The sequence below is a fragment of the Psammomys obesus genome, unplaced genomic scaffold (assembly GCF_907164565.1).
Source record: "Psammomys obesus unplaced genomic scaffold, mPsaObe1.curated_primary_1811, whole genome shotgun sequence".
Lineage (NCBI taxonomy): Eukaryota > Metazoa > Chordata > Mammalia > Rodentia > Muridae > Psammomys > Psammomys obesus.
In genome coordinates this window covers 18,225,163-18,251,033 of record NW_026585504.1, presented here as the reverse complement: position 1 = coordinate 18,251,033, position 25,871 = coordinate 18,225,163, and the positions used below count along the sequence as shown (strand labels likewise).

At 39.6% G+C, this 25,871-nt stretch overlaps 1 protein-coding gene across 1 annotated transcript; it reads left to right on the top strand.

Annotated features, from left to right (window-relative positions):
- The first annotated feature begins 1,800 nt into the window (after nt 1–1,800).
- Fam98b (family with sequence similarity 98 member B) lies at nt 1,801–25,871 on the top strand. The gene is made up of 8 exons (XM_055603822.1): nt 1,801–1,908; nt 10,836–10,981; nt 12,061–12,195; nt 13,034–13,212; nt 15,290–15,370; nt 16,248–16,364; nt 21,609–21,776; nt 24,949–25,871. Exons 1-8 carry the CDS (start codon nt 1,838–1,840, stop codon nt 25,342–25,344), a joined length of 1,293 nt encoding a protein of 430 aa, XP_055459797.1. The 5' UTR covers nt 1,801–1,837; the 3' UTR covers nt 25,345–25,871.

The window sequence follows — 25,871 nt, the reverse complement described above, 5'->3', positions numbered from 1 at the left end:
ATATGTGACCAACTATTTAAAGACTATGCCTGATTGGTTTAACATTATATCTACTGTATTCTATTGATTAAAGTGGTTATAGCGCCTGGGTTGAAGAAGAAAATAAATGTAGCTCTTGAAGGGACAGTGCCTAAATCACATTGCTGTATAGCATATGCCATGGGCCTCCTCAGGGATACAGATTTTTCAAGTCTTCCCATCAAAATATTCCCTTGGATTATATCAGTGCTGTGGTTTAAAAAACACTTTGAACATCAATTTTAAAGCAAATATTTATGATTGCTGCAGGTTTCTGTTCCCTTCACTTAAAAAGAAATAATGAAATCTTCCTGCTTACCTCTCTCTACAATACTTAATTACCTAGCAAATTTTTCTGGCATTTAATGTTGCTCCAGCTATCTTACATCATGGTCTAACACTTCATTTTCCATTTTTTCCTTCTCAATAGATTCTGTGCATTGTCCTCCCTTCTCTATGTTATATTTGATTGTTTATTTACTGAATACATTAATGACAATGGTGTGTAATCTTGCTTTATTATCATAAGTTATTTCTTTATCACTTCTTGGAAATCATGAATCCTATAATTCATTAACTCTATTTGCTAACTCTTTCCTCCAACATTTTACATTTCAAATTTCACAAGACATTACTATTGCTGTTTTGAACAGCCAATATTTATCTCATTTTGCTCTTCCTAGGAGTAGTTTTCATCACGTTTTACAGTCTTGTGTTTTCATCTGTCATTATTTTCTTTTCACTCAAACAACCCTGAGATTTCTTTTGACACAAATCTGCTGGAAATAATGTATGCTAATTTTTGATTCTCAGAAGATGTCTTTCTTTTCTTCTTCTTTTTGATTTTTTATTTTTAAAGTTGTTTGCTTATTTTCTGATACGATGTCTCACTTTGTAACTCTGGCTGGCGTGGAGCTCACTATGTAGGAGCCAGGCCTTGAACTCATGGAGCTAGACCTGCCTCGGCCTCCTGTGTGCAGGAATTAAAGGCATGCAGTGGCCTTTCTTTTATTTCTTAAGGATGTTTCTACTGAATCTAGATTTGTAGCTACTATTGGTATTTTGTTTACTTATACATTCATATATGATCATCAATACAACATGAAATCTGAGTATATATTTGAGATGACTCTACAGATAAACGGAAAGAATATATCATATATTTGGTTCTACATTCATAATGAAATAATACTCTCGATCTCTTCTTCTTCAAGCAGGAGCACAGCTGCATATTTTGGCTCAATGGGCTTATTTATATGCATATGCTGTTACTTTCTAGCTGGAGATAATTATACTTTCCTCTGAGAATTTTTTGTTATAGAAGGAGAGATGTGTGTGTGTGGGTGACTGGAGAGTTGGCTCACTGTTTAAGAATGGTGGCTCCTCTTCCATAGGACAAAATCTGATGCCCTCTGCTGGCTTCATGTAGGGCACTGGAACACACACACACACACACACACACACACACACACACACACACACACACACACACACACACACACACACCATAAATAAAAATTAAAAATCTAAGGTGGAAGAGTCATGATAAAAGATTGACTGATTGACTTCCACACGTGGATAAGACCCAGCACAAAAATTCCATTTTATTATGAACATATGGCTTATTTTCCATCATTAATAAAAGTTTCTATTGTTGCAAACACGTCGTTCAGACTGCACCAAGCATGGATTGTTTCCAGGCCTCGGTCCCAAGCGCGCCTCCACGGTCGCCATGGCTACCCGCCCCGGAACCTCGGCGCGATGACGCTGGTTTCCGGCGGGATTTTTAGAGTGACGAACAGCTTTGGACCAAGCGACCATGAGAGGGCCAGAGCTCGGGCCCGAAACTAGCATGGAGGGAGACATACTGGACACCCTGGAGGCCCTGGGGTGAGTGTTCTCGTGGACCGCTGCTTAGGGGAGCGCCCGCTGGCCCTGCGCGTGGCCGCTGCGGCAAAGGCGCGCGCATCTCCCGGGCCAGGCGGTGTGCGGGCCAGTGCGCAGGCCTCTGCGCTCCCGCTAGCCGGGACCCAGCGGCCGGAACGAGAGGCCAGCCGGCTGCGGGCTGCGGGTGCTTCGGCCCCCTGTCCTGCCCGTCACGTTCAGCCCGCAGCCGGCTCTCCCCGGGCCTTGGGGATCTTTTGTGTGGACGTAGATCCTGCGCCCGCCGCACCGCACTTCGCCTCCGGACCGTTGTGTCGCACGCTCCTCAATCGGCGGCTTACCCCGGGCTCGGGAGGACGCACCCCGGCTTCTTAGGAGACTCTTGGTTGAGTGTGAACCCCTGCATTTAACCATCTCCGTTCCTTGATGCCCGTTTGTGTGGCAGGCGGGGAGGAATGACAGTTTTCAGAGTGGTATTAGCAGTTTCTAATCCAGGGCGCTAAGTGTTCTGAGGACCCCAGGAGGTGGCGGTAATGAGGCGATCTGGACACGCCGTATTACTGCTCTCTTCCCACCCTGGTTTTCTTCACAGCCCTTGCTGTTTTTCCATGTTTGTCTTGTGAACTTCACCCTACTTCACTGCCGAGGCCCTGGCAACGTACTAGAGTGGGGTCTGTCACAGCGAACAGTGCCAGGTTAGATATATGAGTGGAGAAAAAGTTCAAAGGAGGGTGCATACTTCTAAGCAAAGGGCCAAACGGTTGAGGATTGATAAACAAGTCTCCTACCTTGGTTGGTGCCCTCTACATAATCATTTCCCTTCTCACATGCGGTGTCTTTTGTAGGGTAACTTTCTAAAGAAGCTTGAAATCTTTATGCCCCGCCCCTTACTTTTGCTCCCTCAAACTTGGTTGTGCCTCTTGCAAGTGTTACTTTTATTCTACCCTGCTAATGCATACTTTGCTATTATTACCTTGCATCTACTTGACCTTGAATAAAATGTTTGTTAAATGAAAGAACAGAACCAGTGATTATTTTAGGGCCATTTGTGTTTCTGGGAAATTCTCTTGCCTTGCCTGAGGATGTAACTAATATATGAAGTTAAAGTATTTTGAAGAGTTTGGGCTCCAGTTTGGCTCCCAAGTCAGACATTTAAACTTTTGGAGATCTTGTAAGTCATTATGCCATGGGAAGACAATGGCTTTATTCTTTGATTCCTTAAACTTATTGTTTCTACCGTAGAGTTTAAGAAAGTGAAATTTGCTGTAAGGCTGACATTTCTGAGAAACACTTGTTTCATATTATTCAGAATGGAGAAGTAGAAGAGTTGCACACTTTAGAATTGATATTACCTGGGATGGCCAAGAACTAGATTTTGAAGTTTGAAAAATTCCCTCTATGATAACGAAATCTGGAAAATATTACTGATAATGTATTTGTAATTGACCACTGTCTTTTCAGATCTCCATGCAGATTCTGAATAATGTATTTTTATTTTGTGATTAAACCATTTAGTTTCTCAGTGAAAGTGCGTTCATGGTTATTTACTTTACATGGTTTCTTACTTTACATGACAGCCATGTAAAGTAAGAAATTAATGGAATGACTTAAAAAGGAAAACTGTGAAAGGCCAATGTAGAGATGAGTGTGTTACAAAGAAAACTGCGTAGGACTCAGTTTCCTCTTCCGTCAAATGAACACCCTCAAGCAGATGATTTCATGGCCTTTGATTTTGTGACGAGTCCATCTCAGCTGGTTGGGCTGGCTGTACATTGGAGCCATTCACAGAGCTGATGAAAAGGTTCTGTTCTGGTATGTACCACCGACTCACTGAGTCATTAACTTCAGAAGTGTAACATAGTGTTGCAGAGGTTTGAAGCTTCACAGCCCAGGCTCACAGCATTTATGGAGCATGATTGTGTCCTGACACTGTCCTGAGGAGTTAATTGGTGAGCAAAACAGATTGATTCCTGGCTTTATGGAGCTCACAGTTGAGAGTAAAAACAGATGTGGTTGGCCATTTATACATTGTATTCAGTGCTTCAAAGGAAAAAGCAGGGTGATAGAACAAGAGGCTTATGGGTTAGTGATAGATTCCTGAAGAGGTGATAGTTGAGTTGAGGGAGGAAGGATGAGTAGAAATCAACTAAGTGAGATTAGATGGTATTAGAAGGGAGATGGTATGTTCTATATGTTAGGAGATGGGAAGGCCTGGAACCATGCAGGACCATGTTGTGTTAGATCAAGAGGAAGTAATGTTGCTAGAAGGCAGAGTGTGAAGGCCAAGGTTGGTGTAGGCTGGACCAGAGCATGCAGTACCTATACAGCTATGGTGTGTTGCAGGATATTTGATCTCATTATGAATCCTAAAGTTGTGAACTGTACAACCCTGTTTATTGTTTGGTCTGGTTGTGCCCTAACATACACCTTTAATCCAAGAACTTTCTTTTATTGTAAACAGGTGATTATGTGTGGTTCACCTTGGCCTAGCACACACCTTTAAACCAAGAGTTCTCTGTATACCAGATTTAGTAAAGTTAACCCTAGGTCAAGAGACAGAGCAAAAAAACAGCTGACAGGGATTAAAGAGTTGGCAGGACATTGAGTTGAGTATTTAAGAAAGCATGTAGAAGAAGCAGAGCTTTTAGCTCAAGTTCTGGCTTTAGGTTAGGCTTCAGCTCCTCATCTCCATGGTTTTTTGGGCTTTGAACTAGCAAGCCTTTGGCCTTGGATTTTTTTGGCCTTTTCCTCCTAGTAAGCCTTTTGGGTTTTTTCCCATCCCGACCTGAGCTAAGAAGGAAGGTCATCTGGGTGCTTTCTCTGCCTCTTTGAGCTAGCGGGTTTTCACCCCAGCTCTGGCTCCTGAGTCCTTATTGATAAATTAGAACAGTTGGGATTTTCATCATCGATTAAAACAGCAATGGTATTCATTTGCTTTTTTATTCTTTAATAGGACTGGCAGATTATTAGATGTCTTAACTTTAAAGTTCCTTTTGCCAGCACATTGGGGAATTTTGGGATCTTATTTAATAGTTTGGGAAAGACTTGATGGCTGTTTAGTGGTAGTGGGTTCATCATAGTGTGAAGGAAAGAAATGCATTATGGGACTTAGTGATGATCCTCAGTTATGGACTTTTAGTACTCAAGGATTCATTTCTTCAGTTGTTATGTATTAAGCAACAAAGTAAAATGACATACCATGGACTCACAATTGGAGAGGGAAGAATGTAAAAATAGGAAGGAGCCAGAAAGCATGGAGAACGCAGAGGAACCAGTAGTTTGGAGGTAGTGAGGTTGAAGAACAGTTGTTGAAAAAGAAGCCAGGGAGATAGAAGGTATGGTCAGGGAGAGACATGCTGGAATTCACCATTTGGGAAATAGAATAGTTCTAGTTGTGGCAAAGTCCAGAGAGCATGTTACTGACATGAAGTGGTTCTAGAAGGAGGTTAGGGAGTGGAGGGCTCAGGGTGTTCATAGGACTTGCTTGTGGACTTTGGAAAGGTACAAGATAACGGTAAGAGTAGATGGAGAAGAAAATCTACATCTAACCAAAACAGTGTTAGATGCTCAAAAGGCTCATCGCTGGAACTGCAGGAGAAACTGTCCAGAGCTTTAAACAACAAGGGTAGTTGTGAGAGCAAGGAGGACAAAACCCGGAGGAACTGGATGAAGTTAATGCTTCAGGAGTAGGGCTAGCCTGAGACAGGTGAAGACGAGAATAGTTGTTTACAGATTGAGCAGTGTGGCTGAGCATGGAAAGCAGAGAGGTAGAGGGCTAAAGTGGCACCAGGACCAGTAGTATAGGTAAATGGTAGGAAAAAAAAGGGCTCATATTGTTTGCACTGGCTGATATTCAAAAAATAAATTAGGGGACTGGAGAGATGGCCCAGTGGCTAAAAGCACTGGCTCTTCTTTCAGGAGATCCAAATTTAATTCCCAGCACCCACATGCAGCTCACAACTATTTGTAATTAGTTCCAGGCGATCCAGTGCTCTCTTCTGGCCTTAGGCACCAGGTATTTACCTAGTGCCTAGGCAAGCATGCAGGCAAAACATCTATACATATTAAATAGTTTTTTTTTAAAAACGGGAAAAAAAATAGGCTTTGGGTAATGGCTGTTGGAGGAAGAACCACAACACTTTAATGGACTAACGCCATGGTTTATTCATCTAGCCTGAAGCAATGTCAAACTAGTAGCTATGATTCCAGTAAGAGGTGCTGGGTTCTGTAGCTGTTTAGAGTAACAGTAGCACTTCCCCAATTAAATACGGATACTGGAATGCTACCCTCAGCCAGCAACAGAATTTCGTTGAGATCAAGGTGGCAGAATGCACCTCTCACTTCTCTGACTTCTCAGGGAGAAGTCACGGTGATTGTCATCTAGGGAGCACTGGTGACAGTAAGGAAGTACCCCGGGTCTGTGCTAGTACAGAGTGGGCTGCTGATACCCGGGGACAGGGAAAGCAGCTCCGAGACTGCACCCAGCACTGCTTGGACTGCATTAGTCAGGCACACTGTTTCATACCCAACTTATTATTACCCCATAGAATATCTTTATATAAATAATTGAAAAGAGACAGTGCTGGAAGGTTTGGTCTGGCTGAACAGAGGCAATAGAGGATTGTACAGCTCAAGCTAGTCAGTTGCCAGGACTGTGGCAATTCTAATTGAGTTGCTTACCGGTTTCCTCTTTGCTCACCGGTAAACTGAGCCGAATGGCAGCACTCAATTGTGGGGTATTATGGTAATTAAATGAGGTATTTTGCATACTTCCCTCTGGCCTAGCATGCCCTGAACAGTCTACCTGTGTTGGTCCCTGCTACGGTTCATTCTGAATTCACATTCAAGTTTGTTAGATGCGTTGTTTTCTGTTTTTTCACCTCACCTGGTACACTAAGATGTTGACGATTATGTTTGTGTCATTCCCTAAAGTCAGCATTTTTGGTGATTTGGTCAGTGTTTGTTGACACTTACAAATGCTTTATGGTAGAAATGAACGTGGGAAATGAATATTCACTCTTGAGTCTCTCAGTGAGGGGCCATGTAAGGCCTGGAGGGAGACTGGCATCTAGGGAGCAACCTTCAGCTGGAGCAGACAGTGTCCCAGCCATAGCTCTGTCTTCTCCTGGAGGCATCATCTGAGATGGGGAATAGGTTATTTGTTTCATTTAATTACAGGTGTTGACAGAGGTCTAAGAGCTTCTGTAGAGAGTTTGGGGTCACATTGGGGCTTAAATCTTAAGGCCACATTTATCTGATGGTGTTACAGAATTAGACTAATATCAAAAAGCATTGAAACAAAGATCAGATGATTTATAAATATGCATGTCTAGCCTGGCGTTCAACTTGTTATTTAAATCTCATTAAGGAGACAAGGTTGAACCCCAGACACTATTAACAATACTCTGCTATGCTTACAGACAGGAGCCTAGCATAGCTGTCCACTGAGAGGATACTCTCAACAGCTGATTGAAACAGATGCTGAGACTCATAACCAGATATTGGGTGAAGCTAGGGAGTCTTATGAAAAAGTAGGGGGAAGGATAGAAGGACCTGGAGGGACAGGAGCTCCACAAGAAGACCAACAGAGCCAACTAATGAAGGCCCAGAAGGGCTTTCTGGTACTGAAGCATCAACCAAGGACCATGCATAAACTTGGACCTAAGCTCCCTACACAGATGCAGCCGATGGGTAGCTATGAGTGCTCTAGTAAGGGGAGCAGGGGCTGTCTCTGACATGGACTCTGTTGCCTGCTTTTTGATTACTTCCCCTACCAGGCCACAGTCCTGATTGGACTTGATGTGGTGGTGGTCGGGGAGGCCTCCTCTTTTTTTGAGAAGGGGAGGGAGGATAGGGCCAGGAGGAGAGGTGAGAGGGCCTACGATTGTGATGTAAAGTGAATAAATGAATTTAAAAAAATATATACCAGCCTGGTCTCAAACTTACAGAAATCCACCACCTACCTCTGCCTCCCAAGTTTTGGGATTAAAGGCATGCACCACCATGCCCAGCCTGGCTTAATTTATCTGCAAAATGTATATTTGAAAATATTTATAACTAGGTGGCGGTTGTGCATACCTTTAATCCCAGCGTTCGAGACAGAAGAAGTCAGATCTCTGAGTATGAAACCAGCCTAGACTACAGAATGAGCTTCAGAAAATATTCTTCATGAAATACAACTCATTTTTGACTCAGTGGGTAGTAAAAATATAAAAGTTTGGCAACTTTGGTGAGATGTAGGGGAATGGGTACTACTGATAACTGGATGGTGAAATGTCAGTAGAGAAAATTTATGATTTATTGTCAGTAAACGTTGGATTTTATACCTACTTTACATACTCATATACCCCAGGATGCATAACAAGTTCTCTGGAGAAGAGCGTCACACCTAGAAAAAGCTTAAGAAGGCCTGCTCTGACTCCTGCAGCTGTGTCTGCAGTAAGACTGAGGTACCAAACAGCATGTAGCAGCTACCTCATCTCAAGGAGAAACAAAAGCATGTTTATACTTATGTAAAAATAGCTGCAGATGGACAGCTCCCAGTTAACTAATACGGTTCCCTATGTGGTGGGAGTCCGAGCAGGGGCACTGAGACTCAGATGGCCAGCTAGGGGTGTGGTAGCACACAGCTGTAGTTCCAGCACTTGGGAAGGCAGGGGCAGGAAGATTATGAGGTGATCAACCTGGAATTTGTAGTAACCTTAAGAACAGCCGGACCTATCCACTGAGGTCTATTTAAAAGACAAAAACATGGGAAGTGAGATTTGTGTGAATGTACCTCATTTTATGAGTTTACTTTAAAACTATATATTCTGCATAATTACACAGCAAAGCAATAAATAAAAGTAAAATGAAAAAAGAAAACAAATTCCTAAAAATTAAAGAGCAAAACAAAATCGTGTTATCAAATATTGACAGGTGAATTTTCTGGGAATAAAACTCGTAATTGTATTTTGAATTAAAGATACCATCCTGGTAGAGAAATGTCTGGCTGGGTTGTCAGGAAAGTGAGAAAGTAGTCACAAATCCTGGGGACCACTCATAAGACTCATTGGTCACATGAATGTGCTTCTACTAACCAGAGAGAGACAGAGAGAGATAGAGAGAGAGAGAGAGAGAGAGAGAGAGATATCTTAATATCAGGTGAAAACTGTGAGTAGCTTCTGCTAAAATCTGGCTGTATTGTGCCTAATAAGCCTTAGTTGCAGAAAGAATATGTGTAGAAAATTGATAACTAATACGGTTGAGGTGCTATATTAGGTATTTTGAAAATTTGGTGTCTTGGCTAATACAACTTGTGGGAATATTTTAAATGATAAAACTGAAATAAATATTGCAGGTTAAAATTTCATCAGTCCTCTTTAGCTTTGCTTCATAAACTAGAAATTTGCATTTGTGCTTTTGTTCACTGTAGTTCATACTATTGGGACAACACACAGCTATTAAGACTTTGATATTGTTTTATTTATAATATTTTAATTTGTTAGAAAATATGTGAAAAAGCCAAATACTAGTTACATAGAGTAACTAGTAAGAATGATCAGTAAATTGTACAACTCTACCCTGAAAGCAGCCACAATCGCAAATCAATATAAGTAATATCTGTAGTCTGATAAAATGATTTATAAAAAGAGGTAGCAGGGCTTGACGAGGACTAGAGGTTTTCCCCTCTAGAGAAAGTAAGAGATTAAAAAAAATAGTAAAAGTAAACAAGAAAAGTCAAGAGTTCTTTTGCCCTTCCCGTATCCCACAACTCTCAATTTTACAGCCTGTTTCTTTGATTATATTGTCACACACATCTCTCTCAGTATATATACTATATGTGTACACATCCTGCTGAGTCCAGTTTTGCTGTTTGTAGTCTCAGGGCTGACCACTTTGTTCTGGAAAACCAGTCAGAGTGCTCATCCCGGGGAAAGGCTAATTCTCTCAGCAGTCTTTTGTTGACTGTAGGTCGTTGTCTGGCTTGAGTCCCAATGAGATTCACCTCCCTTGCATGTTAGCATGTCTGTTGGTACTGTTGTTCAGGTCTTATTTCAGCAGGCTTCTCTAAGAGAAGTAGCCCCACAGCAGAGTTCCTGGTATTCTGGCTCTGACACTCTTTCTGTCCCTTGTTCCTTGGTGTTCCCTGAACCATGGATGCAGGAACTCTGCTGCAGAGCTATCCATTGGGGCTGGGCTCCCCTCAATCTGTTGCTCTCTGCATTGTGTCCTTTTGTGGTTTTCTGTAACAATCTTCATTTGCTGTAGAGAGAAGCTACGCGGAGCTGTGGGAATGAGGGTAAAACTTAGAATGTAGTTAAGGAATTATGCTGCCCTAGCCAAGTGATGCAGATTCTCTTCAAAGACTGTGCCCTGACAAGCCCCATCTGGCTAGGTTCCTTCCTGGCCAGCCATGAGTTCCTTCCTGATGACTTAGACAGCTGTTGTTTACAACAAAAATGAGTTTGTACCTTATGGATATCTTGCTGCTGGTCACTGTGTCATAGGTGTCGCAGCAGGGTAGGGCCACCGATTGCTTCCCTCTCTTGGCAGTGTGCATAAAACCTTCTGGTACTGTGGGAGCTAGACTGCAGGAAGGAGGCTTCAGGTTAGATTCCACTCACATAACCCGAGTCCTATGCCCTTGGTGTCCTCAGCAGTAGAGGCTGACTTTCAACCTCTGACAGATATCCAAGGGCAGGAGCAACAGCCTGTAGTGTTTGGGGAGTCATTTGGCCTGCACTGGGACTATGAATATGAACAGAGAGTTCACAATAGAAGAAATTAAAAGGCCAAGGACATATCCTCTCCCCCCAAATGTTCATTATCCTTAGCAATTAGGGCAATGCAGATTTAAAAAACTCAAGAGATTTCATCTTACTCTTGTTAGAAAATAGCAAATATCAAAACAACTTCTGTTCATTTTTAAACCATTGTTTCTTTCTTTCTAGGTATAAGGGTCCACTGTTAGAGGAACAGGCGCTCTCCAAGGCAGCAGAGGGTGGGCTGTCTTCACCTGAGTTTTCGGAGCTCTGCGTTTGGTTAGGCTCCCAAATAAAGACCTTATGCAACCTGGAGGAAAGCATCAGTTCAGCAGGTAAGCCGCTCTGCTCTGTCCACCCTTCCACTTAGCAGTAAAGCAAATGACAGCGCACGATTTGTAGTTTTATCAACAGAATGACCACGGTGTAAGGGAAAGTCAGAAATATGAAGAACCTCAGTCCAGTTATTACAGAGTCTTTGAATTAAATTTTACAGTATTCCAAAATTGATTCTTCAATTTGCTACAAATTATGAGCCATCCCTGCCTATCTGCAGTCATGGACTCAGTATCATTCCCTGGAAAAGGTAGTGTGAACTGGCTGTTTTAAAAATCAGAGCTTTTGATCCTAACTGATTTTGAATTAAGTGTTAAACATAATTATAGTCCTCAATTTAAGTACTATTCTCAGGTCTTTATCTCAGGACAAAGATTAACATAGAAATACTGTGATTAAGAACCTCTTAGTACCTTATACAGCTCTTTCAAGTCATCATCATCCTGTAGCTGGAGTCTTCCTGCATCTGTTGTAGCATTTCAGGTAGTCTGATAAAAGGAAAGCTGAGCAATTATTGGGTATTTACTGAGGAACAAAGTAGCATTCCTTTCCTAAGCTTTTTTTTTTTAATTAATTTTTCTTTGTCATAATGACAGTTCATTTTAAGCAAAATGAAATGCCTATATTTCAAGTATACTGCAAGTTCCTCAAAATTATATTAAAGAAAGCAGCCCATGATTCCATTCATTATCTGAATATGGAGAAACAGTAGAACTGAACAGTTGCATGGAGCCAGTTAGTAACTGTAGCTCTGGTAATGGTTTTGAATGTTTTAGGTGCTCATGCTCAGTGTCCGCTTAACTGATTTCATGGAGAGTCCATCTGGAGAAACTTAGCAGAGATTTCAATGTAGAATATTTCCAAACCCATGACATGTCCTTCATTCTAAACTTAGATGTCATTTTCTATCTGTAGACATTGTGTGCTTGCTTTTACCCAAGTCTTGCAACCACCTATCTAAAGATTGAATTTGAAAGTGAAAATCTGGAACTGAATATAAAATGGAAATCAACTTTTGGTAAATTTTATAGTGGATTATGTGGTAAGCATTCAGTGAATAGTATGACTTCTTTTAAAGGGAGAGACGACCTAGAGAGCTTCCAGCTTGAGATAAGTGGTTTTTTAAAAGAGATGGCCTGTCCATACTCGGTACTCATATCAGGAGATATTAAAGACCGTCTCACAAAGAAAGAAGACTGCTTGAAACTTCTGTGTAAGTTGTCTTCCCTGGGGCTTTTAAATGCATGTCTTCAACATATTTTCAGATCAGAATTTGTAGACTGAGTATTGAGACATTGGATCTCTTCTTAGAAAGGCCTTTGTGTTTGACTAAAAGTGTTGCACTGCCTTCAACATTCTTACATAAACAGCTCAAACTTTACTAGCACACGTTAGCACTCACAGTGTGCTCAGTAAATCCCTGTGTTTGCGCACTCTTTGCCAACTTAGCAAGTCTTCCGTTGCCTGACTCACACCTGACCATTTATGATGAAGTGGCTGCCTCTGCCTCTGCCATCTCTGAAGTCTTACCTAATTTTTAAAATTCGTTGGGAAATTTAGGCTGTTACACAGATTACTGTTTGTTTGTTTTGGTTTTGTTTTATTTTGTTTTTGGTACTGATGGGCATTGATTGACTATTTTGGAACATTTATTGATCACCTAATGCTATACCAGGAACTGCCTTTGGCACTGAGAATACATCACAGAAAAGAAGATAAAATATAGTTTGTGCCTTCGGGGTTCTTGAGTGAGGTTTGTTTATATCATGGGAGGTTTGGCGTGTCTCATCAATCTGTATTCCCACAGCTGCTCTAAGGTTCTCCTTAGAGCATGTATTTGTTGAACTTTGCGCTACTTTTAGAATTCAGTGAATAATGCCTATTTGTCATTCAGGCTTGAGGCATTCTATAGCTGCTGTTCTCTTTGGTTCTTTGTAAGTTAGTCTTGATTTTGATATTGTTAATACTTGTTTTAAGTAAATTATAGTTCAGGAAATTTTCTCAAATTCTCATGCATGTATTAATGTTATTTTCTGATTTTTTTGTTGCAGTGTTTTTAAGTACAGAACTTCAAGCTTTACAGATATTACAGAAGAAAAATCATAAAAATTCTCAGTTAGATAAAAACAGTGAAATTTGCCAGGAAGTGCAAGCTGTGTGTGATGCCCTTGGGGTCCCCAAGTCAAACACTTCTGACATTCCACTCCTTTTGAGCCAAGTGGAATCAAAGGTATTATACCTACATACAGATATATTAAAAAATTCAACTAAATGCTAACCTGTCAATGCTATATTGTAAATAAAAGTTTTCCCTTTCATTGTGATATAGGCTGTTAATTTCAAAAGAAAAACTTGTGTTGCTAGAAGTTTGTATTGGTGGTAAAGCCCTTGCCTGCCATATGGAAGGTCCCGGATACCTTCCCCAGCACCAAAACAAAAATACTCCCCCAAAGCTTTATTTGTAAGCCAAGGTTTGGATGTGTATTTAATACATACAATTTAATTTGTAGTTAATATTCAGGAATCCTATCTTACTGAGTGGGTCCTAAGGCTTTACCAGAGTTTTCCATGATAAAAATCACTTTGCAAATTCAAGGATCGCTTGGGTAGCTAGCGTTGTAATACAACATAATGAAAGAAGTAGATATTTTGCAAGGTGAAAAACACGTGCTTACCCCACGCCCCATGGGATATTCACACTGGACTTTCTCTGATCGGGTAGTTAAAAACAGCTGTCACCTTGTACCTCCTGCGTTTTACCTTACAATGTCACCAGGGCTGTTTACCTAAGACACCTTACTATGCCATTCATTTCCAATCAGAAGTAAGAATTTCTGTATTTTATTTTTTTTTTCATGTGATGTTCCTAGAAGATACTTTGTTATGATTGAAAAAGACAGTTTTTACTTTCTAACTTACGCTATTCAGTAATGTGACAGCAAATCCATGTCATTTACTGCTCTGAGTATTTGCATGTTGTGATAATAGGTGTTTTTATTGCTTGCAATCTCTGCGTGAGGAAACTGAGGTTCTGTTTTGCAGTGAGGTAGACTGATGTCTGATGTCTAGACACTCAGCCCCCAGAGCCCCTGCTTATAGCTCACTCAATAACAAGTTACTAAGTCTCATTGCATTTTGTGCCCTCTCAAGTGAGAGGCAACAGCTGACCCCTGGTTATTAAGAGATTAAAGTAAAGTAGCCCGCAGGTAGTTAGGCGTTTGGGGAACTCACAGTGTCCTGTGTGGTTCTGTGTGACCGCTGTGGGGGTACTCTGCTCTGAAGAGCAGAGGGTTTACAGTTTGGGGCAGCGCTGCACAGGCTTGTGTAAGCAATGTTTAAATATAACTCTCACGATGCAGTCTGCCTGCCAGAATTCACCCGTATTAAATGTACAAATGTCTGTATTGTGTAGCCATTTTTACTAATTATTGAATAACTTTAGAACATTTTAACACCCAGAAAAAAAATTAAACAAAACCTGTCCTGTTTACAGTCATTTCTTATTATCATCATCTCAGTTTTCAAGGGGATTTTGAGTTTTTTGGAAGTTGCTTTGTATTCATGTACTTTGTTTTCCCTGCATGCATGTTTGTGTACCACGTGCATGCCTGTTGGAGCCTGTGGCATGGGGTTACACATGGATCTTTCTGGGAGTCAAGCCCAGCCCCTCTGAAAGAGCAGTGAATGCTCTTAATCATTGAGCCCTCTCTTTAGCCTGATTGAATCCTTAAAGAAACGTTACTGCTTCTGATTGTTTGCGGTGGTTGCTGTAAAATAAGACAGTGAACAACTCAACCAGTTAGAAGGATGAGCACAACCTAGAATTTTACTCTGTAGTCAACTTGTTCAGGATAAATTACTATTATTGGAATGACCTGTGATGTTACTAAAGCAAAAGTAAAGAACAAGTACACATTACAGTATTTATTTGAGAAAAATTGACGTACTTGCTAAAATGTCTTAGTTTCGCTCTTGAGAGTTTACTGGAAAGTAAAGAATGCCATCTTGAGAAAAAATTGCAAAATTATTGTACACGCATCATTTGAACTTGACATTTCCTGAACCTTACACTTTTTACTCTAGCAAGAATGCTCTGTGGTTTGAATTAATGTAACTGGCACTTTTTGTGAACCGGGGATTTGGTACTGCTGTGACCCTCTTTCCTGCTGGGTGGAGGTGTTTTACTAGTTTCATCTTAGCATGGTTATTGCTTGGTGTTCAGAACAGCACATCAAATAATAAGATAGTTTTAAATTATATATATGTATTCTTTTGTAATTTTGTAATTCTTTCATATTGACTTTTAGGTAAAGGATATTCTTTCTAAAGTCCAGAAAAACCATGTTGGAAGACCACTGCTAAAGGTTGATTTAAGCTCAGAACAGGCAGTAAGTGTTCCTTTTACTAGTTTTATAACTAAGTCAGAGCATAACTGTATTAGTTCACTTTTAAATGTTTTTGTTGCTGTAATGAAATATTTGAGAGAGGCTACCATTAAAAAGAGACTTTAGCTCAGAGTTTTGAATACTGAAAGTCTAAACTGCATAGTGCGGGCTATGGGGGGGGGCTGTCCTTTGTCTCTGTCACTTCCTGATGGATGGCAAGGCTGTTTTGTGTATGTAGAGAAGATATCAGATGAAAAGTCATGAGATTGGCATCCCAAAGTCCTTTTCAGGGTCATACCTGCAGTTGACCTAAGACTCCCCTCTGGGCCTCACTTCACACAGGCTCTCTATGCTTTTCTGTTTCCCTCCTACATGTGCCACCTTGCAGTCCAGACCTTCAATATAGGCGCCTTTGAGGGGACAAGCAACATCTAATCCATTGAACTGCCTTCCTTAATAAGTGGACATTTAGTATTTTGGCAAATTAGAATTGATATTCTGGAGTAATCTATCATTGCACTTTAGTTAAGCTACCGATTTAAAATATCTACCTAGCTAAAAATGTTTATATTTGTATGTCAGTATATTAGCAGAGTTGTGATTTGAAAGGGTAGTTTGTGAAGCCAGCAAGACAACAGTTATTGCTATATTCTTTCCTTATTAATGTGCACTGCTTAGCAAATTGATGTTTTAATTAAGTAAATATATCTAATGAAAGATAAGAATCTTTAATAGCTTCTGAACACTATAAATGTTTTATAATTAAATGTTTAAATGTTTTCCCATAGTCTCATTATTTAAAGTACAGTGATTTTCAGGTTTCCTCTCTGAGCAGAATCAAAGAGTCTAATCTTTGTGGTTTCATCCCCAAATTCTTTAGGAAAAACTGGAAAGAATTAATGATGCTCTTTCCAGTGAATATGAATGCCGCCGGCGGATGTTAATGAAACGATTGGATGTGACAGTGCAGTCATTTGGATGGTCTGATAGAGCCAAGGTGAGGCTGCTTTCCCACTGGTGTCCTGTGGGTGGCAGTGTGGGGCAGCTCCTGCAGCGCCTTCTCTGCTGTTAGCACCTAGGCCACATTCAAGCTTGAATTCTATTCTGAGCCAGCCACATGTTCAGTTCACCAATGCTTATACATACAACGATGGTAGTCTCCTACAGGTTCATGTTTGCTGATGACATTTTCCCCCTGGCTTTCACCTTTGGTTTTAATTTGCACGGTGTGATTTATACCAGTACTTACAAAAGGAGTACTTCTGTGAGCTGATTAAGGTGAGTAACTAATGAAGAAAGCAATGTAGGAACAGTTCTGGAGTGCTGATGTTGGAACAGGTTTTAGTCCATGTGACTGTGTTTTGTCTTCTCATTTAAGACAGCTGAAGGATGGAGCCATTGCCAGCTGGAAGCTTTTCAGATAGCTTGGTTCCTTTAATCCTTTACCCAGTGTTAGCCTGGGGTTCTCTCTGCTCCCCCTCATCATAATTAAGAACGTTCCAGATAGTAAATAGGGGCAATCATAGGACTCTCTCTGTTTCAAGGACTGCTATCTTGGCCTCTGTGATAAGCCAAACAAAGGTATCCAGCCTCAGGGATTCATCACAAAAGCAATTTATGAGCTTCATTCAGCTAGGGGCTAGCCTGGGCTAGACAAATTAAGACACTGGTTTACATGTCTGTTCTTAGGAGCAACTCTGTGTTACTTGCATTCTCTTCGTGGTCCTTGATGATTTTTCTGTCTCTGTGTATGAAGTATTACAAGGAAACCAGTCCTGTGTCTGCAGTAATAGCAGACACCAAAGCAGGTGACTGTCATGAAGAAAATAAATTTCTAGACACTTAATTTGAGAAGAATTGATCTGAATGGAATGTTTTTCATTTTTTTCTTTTGCTATGAGTTCACTATTAATACATATGGCAGCTACTTTGTTAATACTGATTTTTGTATCCAGTAACGTAACTTTGTATTTATTAGGTCCAAGAGTTTTCTAGTTGATTCATAGGATTTTTTTTTTTTTAAAGAAATCATGTTATCTGCAAATAGTAATAGTTTAAATTTCTCCTTTCATATTTATATCCTTGAATATCTTTGGCGTGTCTAACTGCTATAGCTAAGACTTCAAACACTATATTAAGGAAGAGATGGGAGAGTAGGCATCCCTGTCTTTTCCCTGCTTTTAGAAGAAATGCTTTGTCTTCATTTCCTATGTTGTTGGCTGGGGGTTTGTTGTACATGTAGCCTTTAATACTGTGAGGTCTTCGCTATCTAGCCCTAATGTCTTCAGGACTTCTATTGTGAAGGCATGTTGGATTCAGGCAAAAGCCTTTTCAACATCAACTGAGACGATTAGGCAGGTTCTGTCCTAAAGTTTGTTTATATAGTATAAGACATTTATTGATTTACTTATGCTGAACCAACCTTTGTCTTTCTGGGAGGAAGCCCACTTGATCATAATACATGAACTTAATGTGTTTCTGATTTTTGTTTTCAAGTATTTTCTTGAGAATTTTTGCACCTATATTCATCAAAGAAATTGTTTGTAGTTTTCTTGTTTTTACCTGTTTGTGTAACAGAATAATACTGTTTTTGTGGAGTGATTTAATACTGTTCCTTTGCTTTCTATTTTATGAGCAAGTTAAGAAGAATCAGTGTTGAGTTCTTCCTTGGAAGTTTGATAGAATTCATCAGTGAATCTCCCTGGTCCTGGGCTTGCTTTCCTCTCTCTCTCTTTCTCTCTCTCTCTCTGTCTCTTTTCTCTCCCCCCCACTCTTTCTCCCTCTCCCTCCTTTTTCCTTTTCCTCCCTCCCTCCCTTCCTCCCTCCCTCCCTCTTTTTCTTTTGAGGAGAGACTTGATTTATCTCATTACCTGTAGTATGTCTCGTTAAGGTATTTATTTATATTATTTATTTATATATTCTGGCTTTACTTTTGGTTAATGGTCTGTATTTAGAGGTTCTTTTATTCTAGGTTTTCCAGCTTTTTAAAATATAAGTGTTTGTAGAATCACTAATAATTTGTATTTCATTTGATTCTGTTGTGATGATACCCTGTTACCAGATTAGCTAAAGGTTTAACAATCAGCTTTTTGTTTGGTTAATTTTATGTATTGTTTTTTTTTAAATCTTTATTTCATTAATTCTCTAATCTTTATTGTTCCTTGCTATCTGCAGGGCTTGATATTGGCTGATTCTTGCTTTTCAAGAGCCTTGAGCTGCACTCAGATTTTTTTTTTCTGTGCGAGCTTTTCAGTGAAAACCTTCCTCTGAGGACTGCCTTTTCAGCACTCCAGAGAAATTGAGTTCTCATTGTAATTCATCACTAGGAATTTTAGTTTTTTTCTGTATTAATTTCTTGGGTGATCCACCGGTAATTCAAAAATATGTTGTTTAGTGTCCAAGTATTTTTGTGTCTCATGTTGATTTCTAATTTTATTCCATTGTGTTCTAATACAGCATAAGGGATTGTCTTTCTCTCTGTCTATCTATCTATCTATCTATCTATCTATCTATCTATCTATCTTACTATCTATCTCTTTCTTTGTATTTGTTGAGACTTGGATTTGTGTCCTCAGATATGATCAGTTTTGAAAAAAGTGCTGCTGAAAATAATATATATATATATATATATATATATATATATATATATATATATATATTTTGAATTTGGTGGAATATTCTGTATTATTCTGTTATGTCATAGTTGATCCACAGTGAATTTTAGATCTGAATTTCTTAGTTGCTTTTAGTTCAGAAGATCTGTCTAAATAGGAGAGTGGAGTATTGAGGCCACCCTCACCCCTATTGTGTAAGGAGTTATGCATTTAAGTGTTTGTTTGTATGAAATTAGAGGCTCCAGTATATTCAGTGCATAAATGTTTACAACTATTGTATTTTCTTGATGAATTGTTCTCTTTATTAATATGTAATGTTCCTTTTTATGTTTTCTAATTAGTTTTGTTTTGAAGTTTACTTTATCTGCTATAAGGATAACTATACATGCTTACTTACAGTTTCTATTTGCTTGGTAATTTGTTTCCATTTTTTCATGTCTTTGCTAGCTATTTCTTGAAGATAATGTATAGTTGGTACTTATTTTTTTTTTGTTTGTTTGTTTTTTAATCCAGTTTTTTAGTCTGTATCTTTTTAGTGGTGAATTGAGGCCATTTACATGTATGGTTATTATAAATAAGAGCTTACTATTTTCTGTAAATATACTTTATAATGTTTTGTTTTGTTAAATTATTGATCTTTCTTTTACCTCTTCTGTGTTAATTTTGAGAGTTTGTTGAATTGTTGTGTTGGATATGCTTTTTTCTTTCCTAGGTATAGTTTGTTTATCTGAGCTGTGCATGGAGTGTGCATTTTCACATACTCAGTGAGTAAAAGAGACAGGCAGGCCTTCCTTCCTTCCTTCCTTCCTTCCTTCCTTCCTTCCTTCCTTCCTTCCTTCCCTCCCTCCCTCCCTCCCTCCCTCCTTCCCTCCTTCCCTCTTTCCCTCTTTCCCTCCTTTCTTCTTTCCTGTTAGGTACTCTATTAAGAATTTTCTGCAGTGCAGGGTTGGTTGTTAAGAATTGCCTTAATTTGTGTATATCTTGAAATACTTTATTTTCCCACTAGTTTTGGGAGATACCTGGGTATAGCATTGCTGGTTCACCGTTGCTCGCTTTCAGAGTTAGAGCTACTTCATTCCAAGCGCTTCTGGCTCGTATGGGTGCTGATATAAAGTCTGCTTTTGTGTATCAGCTGATGTTTTTACTGTGCTTTGGGGGTTATTTATTTATTTATTTTTTTACCTTTTTTTGACATTATGACTATGACATGCTATGTGGAGCTTCATCTTTGGTCATGTCTGGAGTTCCATATGCCTTGTGTTTGAATATTATTTCTTTCTCTAAGTTTAGGACATTTTCTACTATATCTTCAATAAATAGTCTGTCTGTCTGTTCCATTTCATTTTAGCTCTCAACTCTTTTTTTGCACCAGACTTCTTGGAAATTTCATTCATGCTCCTTAATAGTTTCCTTTTAAATGTCTGTGTTTTTGTCTCAGTTTTGCCCTCTATCCCTGAAGTATGATCTTTTGTGTGGTCTTGTCTATTAATGATGCTTTTAGATATGTTTTTTATTTGGTTAACCATCTTCAAGTATTTGTTTCTTTTTCAAAGTTTCAATCCCCTGGATGAATTTTTTCCTTCATAATTTAGACATCTGCTTCTAATTGTTCTATATTTAATTTTTCTAACTTTCATAATTTACTGCAAATTTCACTGTGTATTATGGCGGTTTCCTAGGAGATATTTGCCGTGTGAAAGGCTATTAGTTTTAGTACTTGAAGCTCCTGTGTGCAGACCAATACTGTCTCACTCTCTCCTGATACTGGTGGCATCGCCTTTTTTGTTAACTTCATAGATAAGAAGAGTAACTTGTTAGGAAAATTGAACTTGTTCCATAAACCTATTAGTCATTTGAATTTCCTGTTTTCTGTTTGTGTCTTGATGCTATTTCCTACATCTCCCTGATTTCCTTTTGATGGAGCTTTTTTTGTTGTTGTTGTTAAGAAAGTTGACATATCACTTTTAAGAATATTTTTCTCAGTTTTTTGATGAATCTATTTTAAACCCTTTGGTGTAAAATGTATTGAAACTTTAATCTTTGTAGTGTGGTAGGTTTTAAATTTAAGATAAAACTTAAATCCTGGAACATTTAGTAAGTATAAATGTTAGCTTTAAAAATGATATTTTTACTCATACCACATATTAGTATATGGTAGGATTCTACTTTAAGAGTCCTTTAAGTCATTAAGTTATTACATATTTAGTTTCTGGGTTACCCTTCGAACATCATTTATTTATTTATTCTCTTGTCTTATTTAAAACCATTCCCAGTAGGGTACAGTCACTCTAAATATCTAAGTTAAACTGAGGGAAACTGAGGATAACCAACACCTCCAACCAGACATTTGATAATCTTCACTGTTTCTTCAGGCTTGGGTTTTGTTCTACAAGATTTTTTACCTGCCCTGTATTGTTAACATGAGTAGAAGTATTTTCTTCTATTTATTTTGTCTTATTTCTCTGTGTATTTGACTACATACATTGCATTAGAAATGGGGTGCTTTCTCCTTTTTTCTGTTTCCTTGCTTGTATATTATGAATTTTCTTCTTTTTAAAGATTATGATTGTTACTGTTTTTTATTCGGATTCACACGTGTGGATTTTTCCTTCCTTACTGTCATTTAGGCAAAAACAGATCACATAGCAAGAATTTACCAGCCCAAGCGCTACGCTTTGTCGCCCAAGACAACAGTCACATTGGCACATCTCCTTGCTGCCCGTGAGGATCTATCTAAAATCATCAGGACAAGCAGTGGCATCAGCCGGGAGAAGACGGCATGTGCCATCAATAAGGTCAGTTTTTCTTTCGGGTTGCTTTCTGGTTTGCTGTTTTTACAGATTTTAGCACATTTTTCCCCCATTCATGTTCGATGGATGAGAAAAGGGTGTCAGAAGGATTTATATCCATTTAAATTTTATACTTACTATCACTTGTGTATACCTTTCAGTTTTTGTAGCCATGAAGTAAATCAAAGCTTTCTGAATTAGAGGAATTGAGAATTGCCTTTCCCTGTAGCTTTATCAAGCATTTGCTTTATTCATTTGCTTAGTAAGAATCCCCAGGAATTGTTGCTACCACTTCTTTGATTTATTAAATTAAAATCTCCGAGCATCTTTTCCCAATTCAGAGTAGGGATCCAGTGTTAGGACAGTGGTCTTCGTGAAGTTTAAGATGGATGAGATTTGATTGTGTAATGGCAGCAGCACCACAGATGAACCCAGAACATCACCACCAGCTTGAACAGGAAGTTGTCTGTCTAGTAGAGCATCCACAGGCAATTTTATGACTAAAAAACAAAAACTCAAAAGCAAGGATGCAAGTCGTTGCCAAAGATTTCTTCCCCCCTTTGCTCTGAGATAGGATTTCTTGCCAGAGGCATTTGGTTTCTCCTATTTCTCCCCTCTCCTCCCCTCCTGCATGCTAGGTAATTGCTCTAGTAGATCTATATTGCTGTCCCTTAGGGTGATTGTTTAAAGTAATTTTTTTTTTTCAGTTTTTATTTTATAGTTTATTTGGGGGAGAGCTTGTGAGCTGTTTTTGGACAGCATCTCTATATATTTGGTGAGATATATATGGTTTGGTTATTAGGGCATTATTGTTGGTAGTTAAAGATTCTTAGATTTGGAAGTTGTTGCATAATGAGAGTGTATTAGTATTGTATTACTATGTATCCCTGGCTGGCCTGGAACCCAGGTGACCTTGAACTCAGAGATGGACAGGTCTGCTTCTGGCTCCCAAATATGTGGATGTAAAGCACAGGCCACCACGCCTGCCAGAATGCAATATTGGACATAACTTCTATGAATTTAAAAATAATTTTTAAATTTCTAATGTGATTATATGAACTCCTGCACCTTTCCTTCCTCCAGTCCCTCCCATGTAACCCCCATTCCCCTAGTGCATGAACCCTTCTTCTCTTTCTCCAATTCACGGCCTCTTTTTCTAGGTGTGTTTACCTAGAGGTGGCTTTGCAAAGCTTTGACTGCTTTGGTTGAGGGGTGAATAGTTTGTTTTGCCTTCTGCAGAGCAGGAGCAGGAAGCTGTTTGATTCCCGGTGGCTCTGCCAGCGCTGTGGCAGGGGTTGACACCCTCCAGAAGTACCGTTGATCTTTCACTCTGTCAGAGCATGTAACATAGCTTATGTCCACTGAAGAGTGGAAACTTCAACTCTCTGTAGTTTATCCTTCAAGTGTTGTTAAAAGCACAGTTAAGGGAACTGGTGTTTGTGTGCATGCTCTCTCATATGAATGAGCTTTAGTAGTTCTCATTCAAAATGTTTGTGTTTCAAATGATGTTCAATAAAGATTCAGATGACATTTTTTTTAAATTAAAAAAAAGTAAAATATATATTTCAGAATATCCACATAGTGATCTTAGGGTAAGACCAATTAAAACACGGAATTTGTTTTGTGTAAACCTCATACAAATAGTTTGGGGGTACATTTTGTGCCATATCCTTTTATGTGCCTGTGCTTCTACTGTGCAAACCATAATGTCATTTGTAGAATTTTTCAATGTGCCATCATGTTGGTGCTCAAAATGTTTTGAGTTGTGAAGCATTTCACATTGTATTTAGAGTTAGGGTGCACCACTTAAGTTTCCCCAAAGAAAGGAGCAGTTGAGGAGAATCCTTCTCTCACTGTCACTTGTTATATGACAGACTTTGTGTGGGGAGACTCGCCCGCCCCAGATTCAAAGCCCAGGTGATCAAAGTATGAGTGACAGCCACAAAGGCTCTGAGCCCAGAACATGGTGCACAGCCTGCAGACAGCTCCACGGGTTGGAGAGTGTCCTTTCAGGTGCTCAGTTGGTTTGAGCTGCCTCCTGGCAGCTAGGCTGGTCTCCATTTCTTCTTCCAGGGAGGAGGACTAGTCTTGGAATAGTCTTTGCAACTGGCTTGTTGCTCAGCACCTGGTTCTGTTTACATACTCCTGTGGAAGGAGGGGCCTATTGAGTCTGGTCAGTTTCAGGGACTTCTTGAAGCTATTTTGAGTTGTTTGCTTCCTATGATAATGTTTCTCCCTGGGAGGAAACTGCTACAAATTGTACTTGGGATTGTTGTAATGCTCAACTCTGCATGTTATGCAGTCTTTATACACTGACAAGCGACAGTGTGCCTGAGGAGTGCGGTCTTATTGGATAACCCATCATCACGTCAACCCTTGTGCAAAGTTCAGAGTGGTCCATTTATAAATAAATGAGTATGTGTCCCGCCCAGCAGGACTGTCAGCGTGGAATCTGGAGGGGGGTGTGGGAATGGGATGGAATAGGAGATGAAAAGAATGGAGACAGACAAAAATCTGATCAAGTCTCCATCTATTGTTCTTTAGGTTACAACTTATAAAGAGTAAGAACGGGCAATTTGGGGGAGGAACTAGTTTCAGTAAAAATCACAGAGCAGGACATTTTCAAGGAAGTTCTCAAAGCGGGAGTAAGGTTCTCATACTATACCTGCCAAATCTAAATGGTTGAGCAAACCTCTAACAATCAAAGAATACCTGCCGTCCAGGGGTGAAAAATCACCGTGCCGTGCTTGGCACAATATACATCATGGATTCCAAGCAGGCTAGAATCAAGCAGTCATTTTATGGCTCTATACAAGTATGAATTTGGCTAAGTAGGTTATATAGTTTGTGCCTTTAAAAACGTTTTGCTAAAATAGTTCTTTGTGTGCCTAATACCACGTTTGTCATATATTTTGCTAAACAAATTTAAATGAGAGAAAATTAACAAGACTAACTTTTAGGAATACTGTTTTAGTTTGTTTAAAAATGTTGTACTGTAAAGAATTTGTCAAACATCACACATTTTCAGTATTAGTTCATACCATATTCAATCCTTTTATGTTATTCAAAAGATTTAGCTTCTTTATTTAGAAATAATAACCTTTAATATTGTTTGAGACCTTTGTAAATTTTAGTTCTGAAAACCAGAAACTTAAAGAAAACTCTTTTTATCCCACAGGTGCTTATGGGAAGGGTGCCTGACAGGGGAGGACGCCCGAATGAAATTGAGCCACCACCCCCTGAAATGCCCCCTTGGCAGAAGAGACAAGAAGGCGGAGGGAGGGGTGGTTGGGGTGGTGGAGGTGGAGGCGGAGGTAGAGGAGGTGGTGGGGGTGGAAGAGGTGGATGGGGAGGTGGAGGAGGGTGGGGAGGGGCTGGAGGAGGGGGAGGAGGATGGGGAGGAGGTGGTGGGGGAGGGGGTGGCAGAGGAGGCTTCCAAGGCAGGGGAGACTATGGTGGGAGGGGGGATTACGGCGGAAGGGGGGGTTATGGTGGGAGAGGGGGCTATGGTGGAAGAGGTTATGGAGATCCATATGGAGGAGGAGGAGGAGGAGGTGGGTATAGAAGATACTAAAAACTGCAGATGTTAGAGAACACTGCTTCTTACTAGATACAGTAGACATACTTGAACATCACCCTGAGGCAGATCATGTTAGTGTCTTTGAGGGTGGCATTCTTGAATACAGAAGGCCATTTAAACTACCGGGTGACCCTGCAACATGATCTTTTCCGTATTCCGTGTACTCAAGCATGCTGTGTCTTTTTAAAAAACAAAAGAACAAAACCTATTTTTTAAAATGTAAATATTTATTACCAGCAACTTGGAAAATGGAATGTATTTTATTGTCATGATTGAATTTAGACTATAAGCTGGTATTTTGTTCAGGATTGAAACACATAAATGGCACCCACCTGTAACAGAAAGAAATCCAGACTCTGTATTCCTGTGGATCTGTCCTTTATTGTTAATTCTATTTTACCAATAGAGGAAGTGTCTAATATTTGTGCTTAGTAGGCAGTTGTCATTTTTTTTAATAGGTTGAAGTTCCTCTGGTCAGGTTCTTATTAAATTTCTGTTGACTGAAGACAAAGTCTTCTTTA

Excerpts from the sequence above, each read along its gene's own strand:
- Fam98b (XM_055603822.1), top strand. The coding sequence starts at position 1,838 with ATGAGAGGGCCAGAGCTCGGGCCCGAAACTAGCATGGAGGGAGACATA. Across the intron at positions 13,213-15,289 it reads TGAGCCAAGTGGAATCAAAG|GTAAAGGATATTCTTTCTAA; the intron begins GTATTATACCTA and ends ATTGACTTTTAG. Across the intron at positions 21,777-24,948 it reads CGGCATGTGCCATCAATAAG|GTGCTTATGGGAAGGGTGCC; the intron begins GTCAGTTTTTCT and ends TTTATCCCACAG.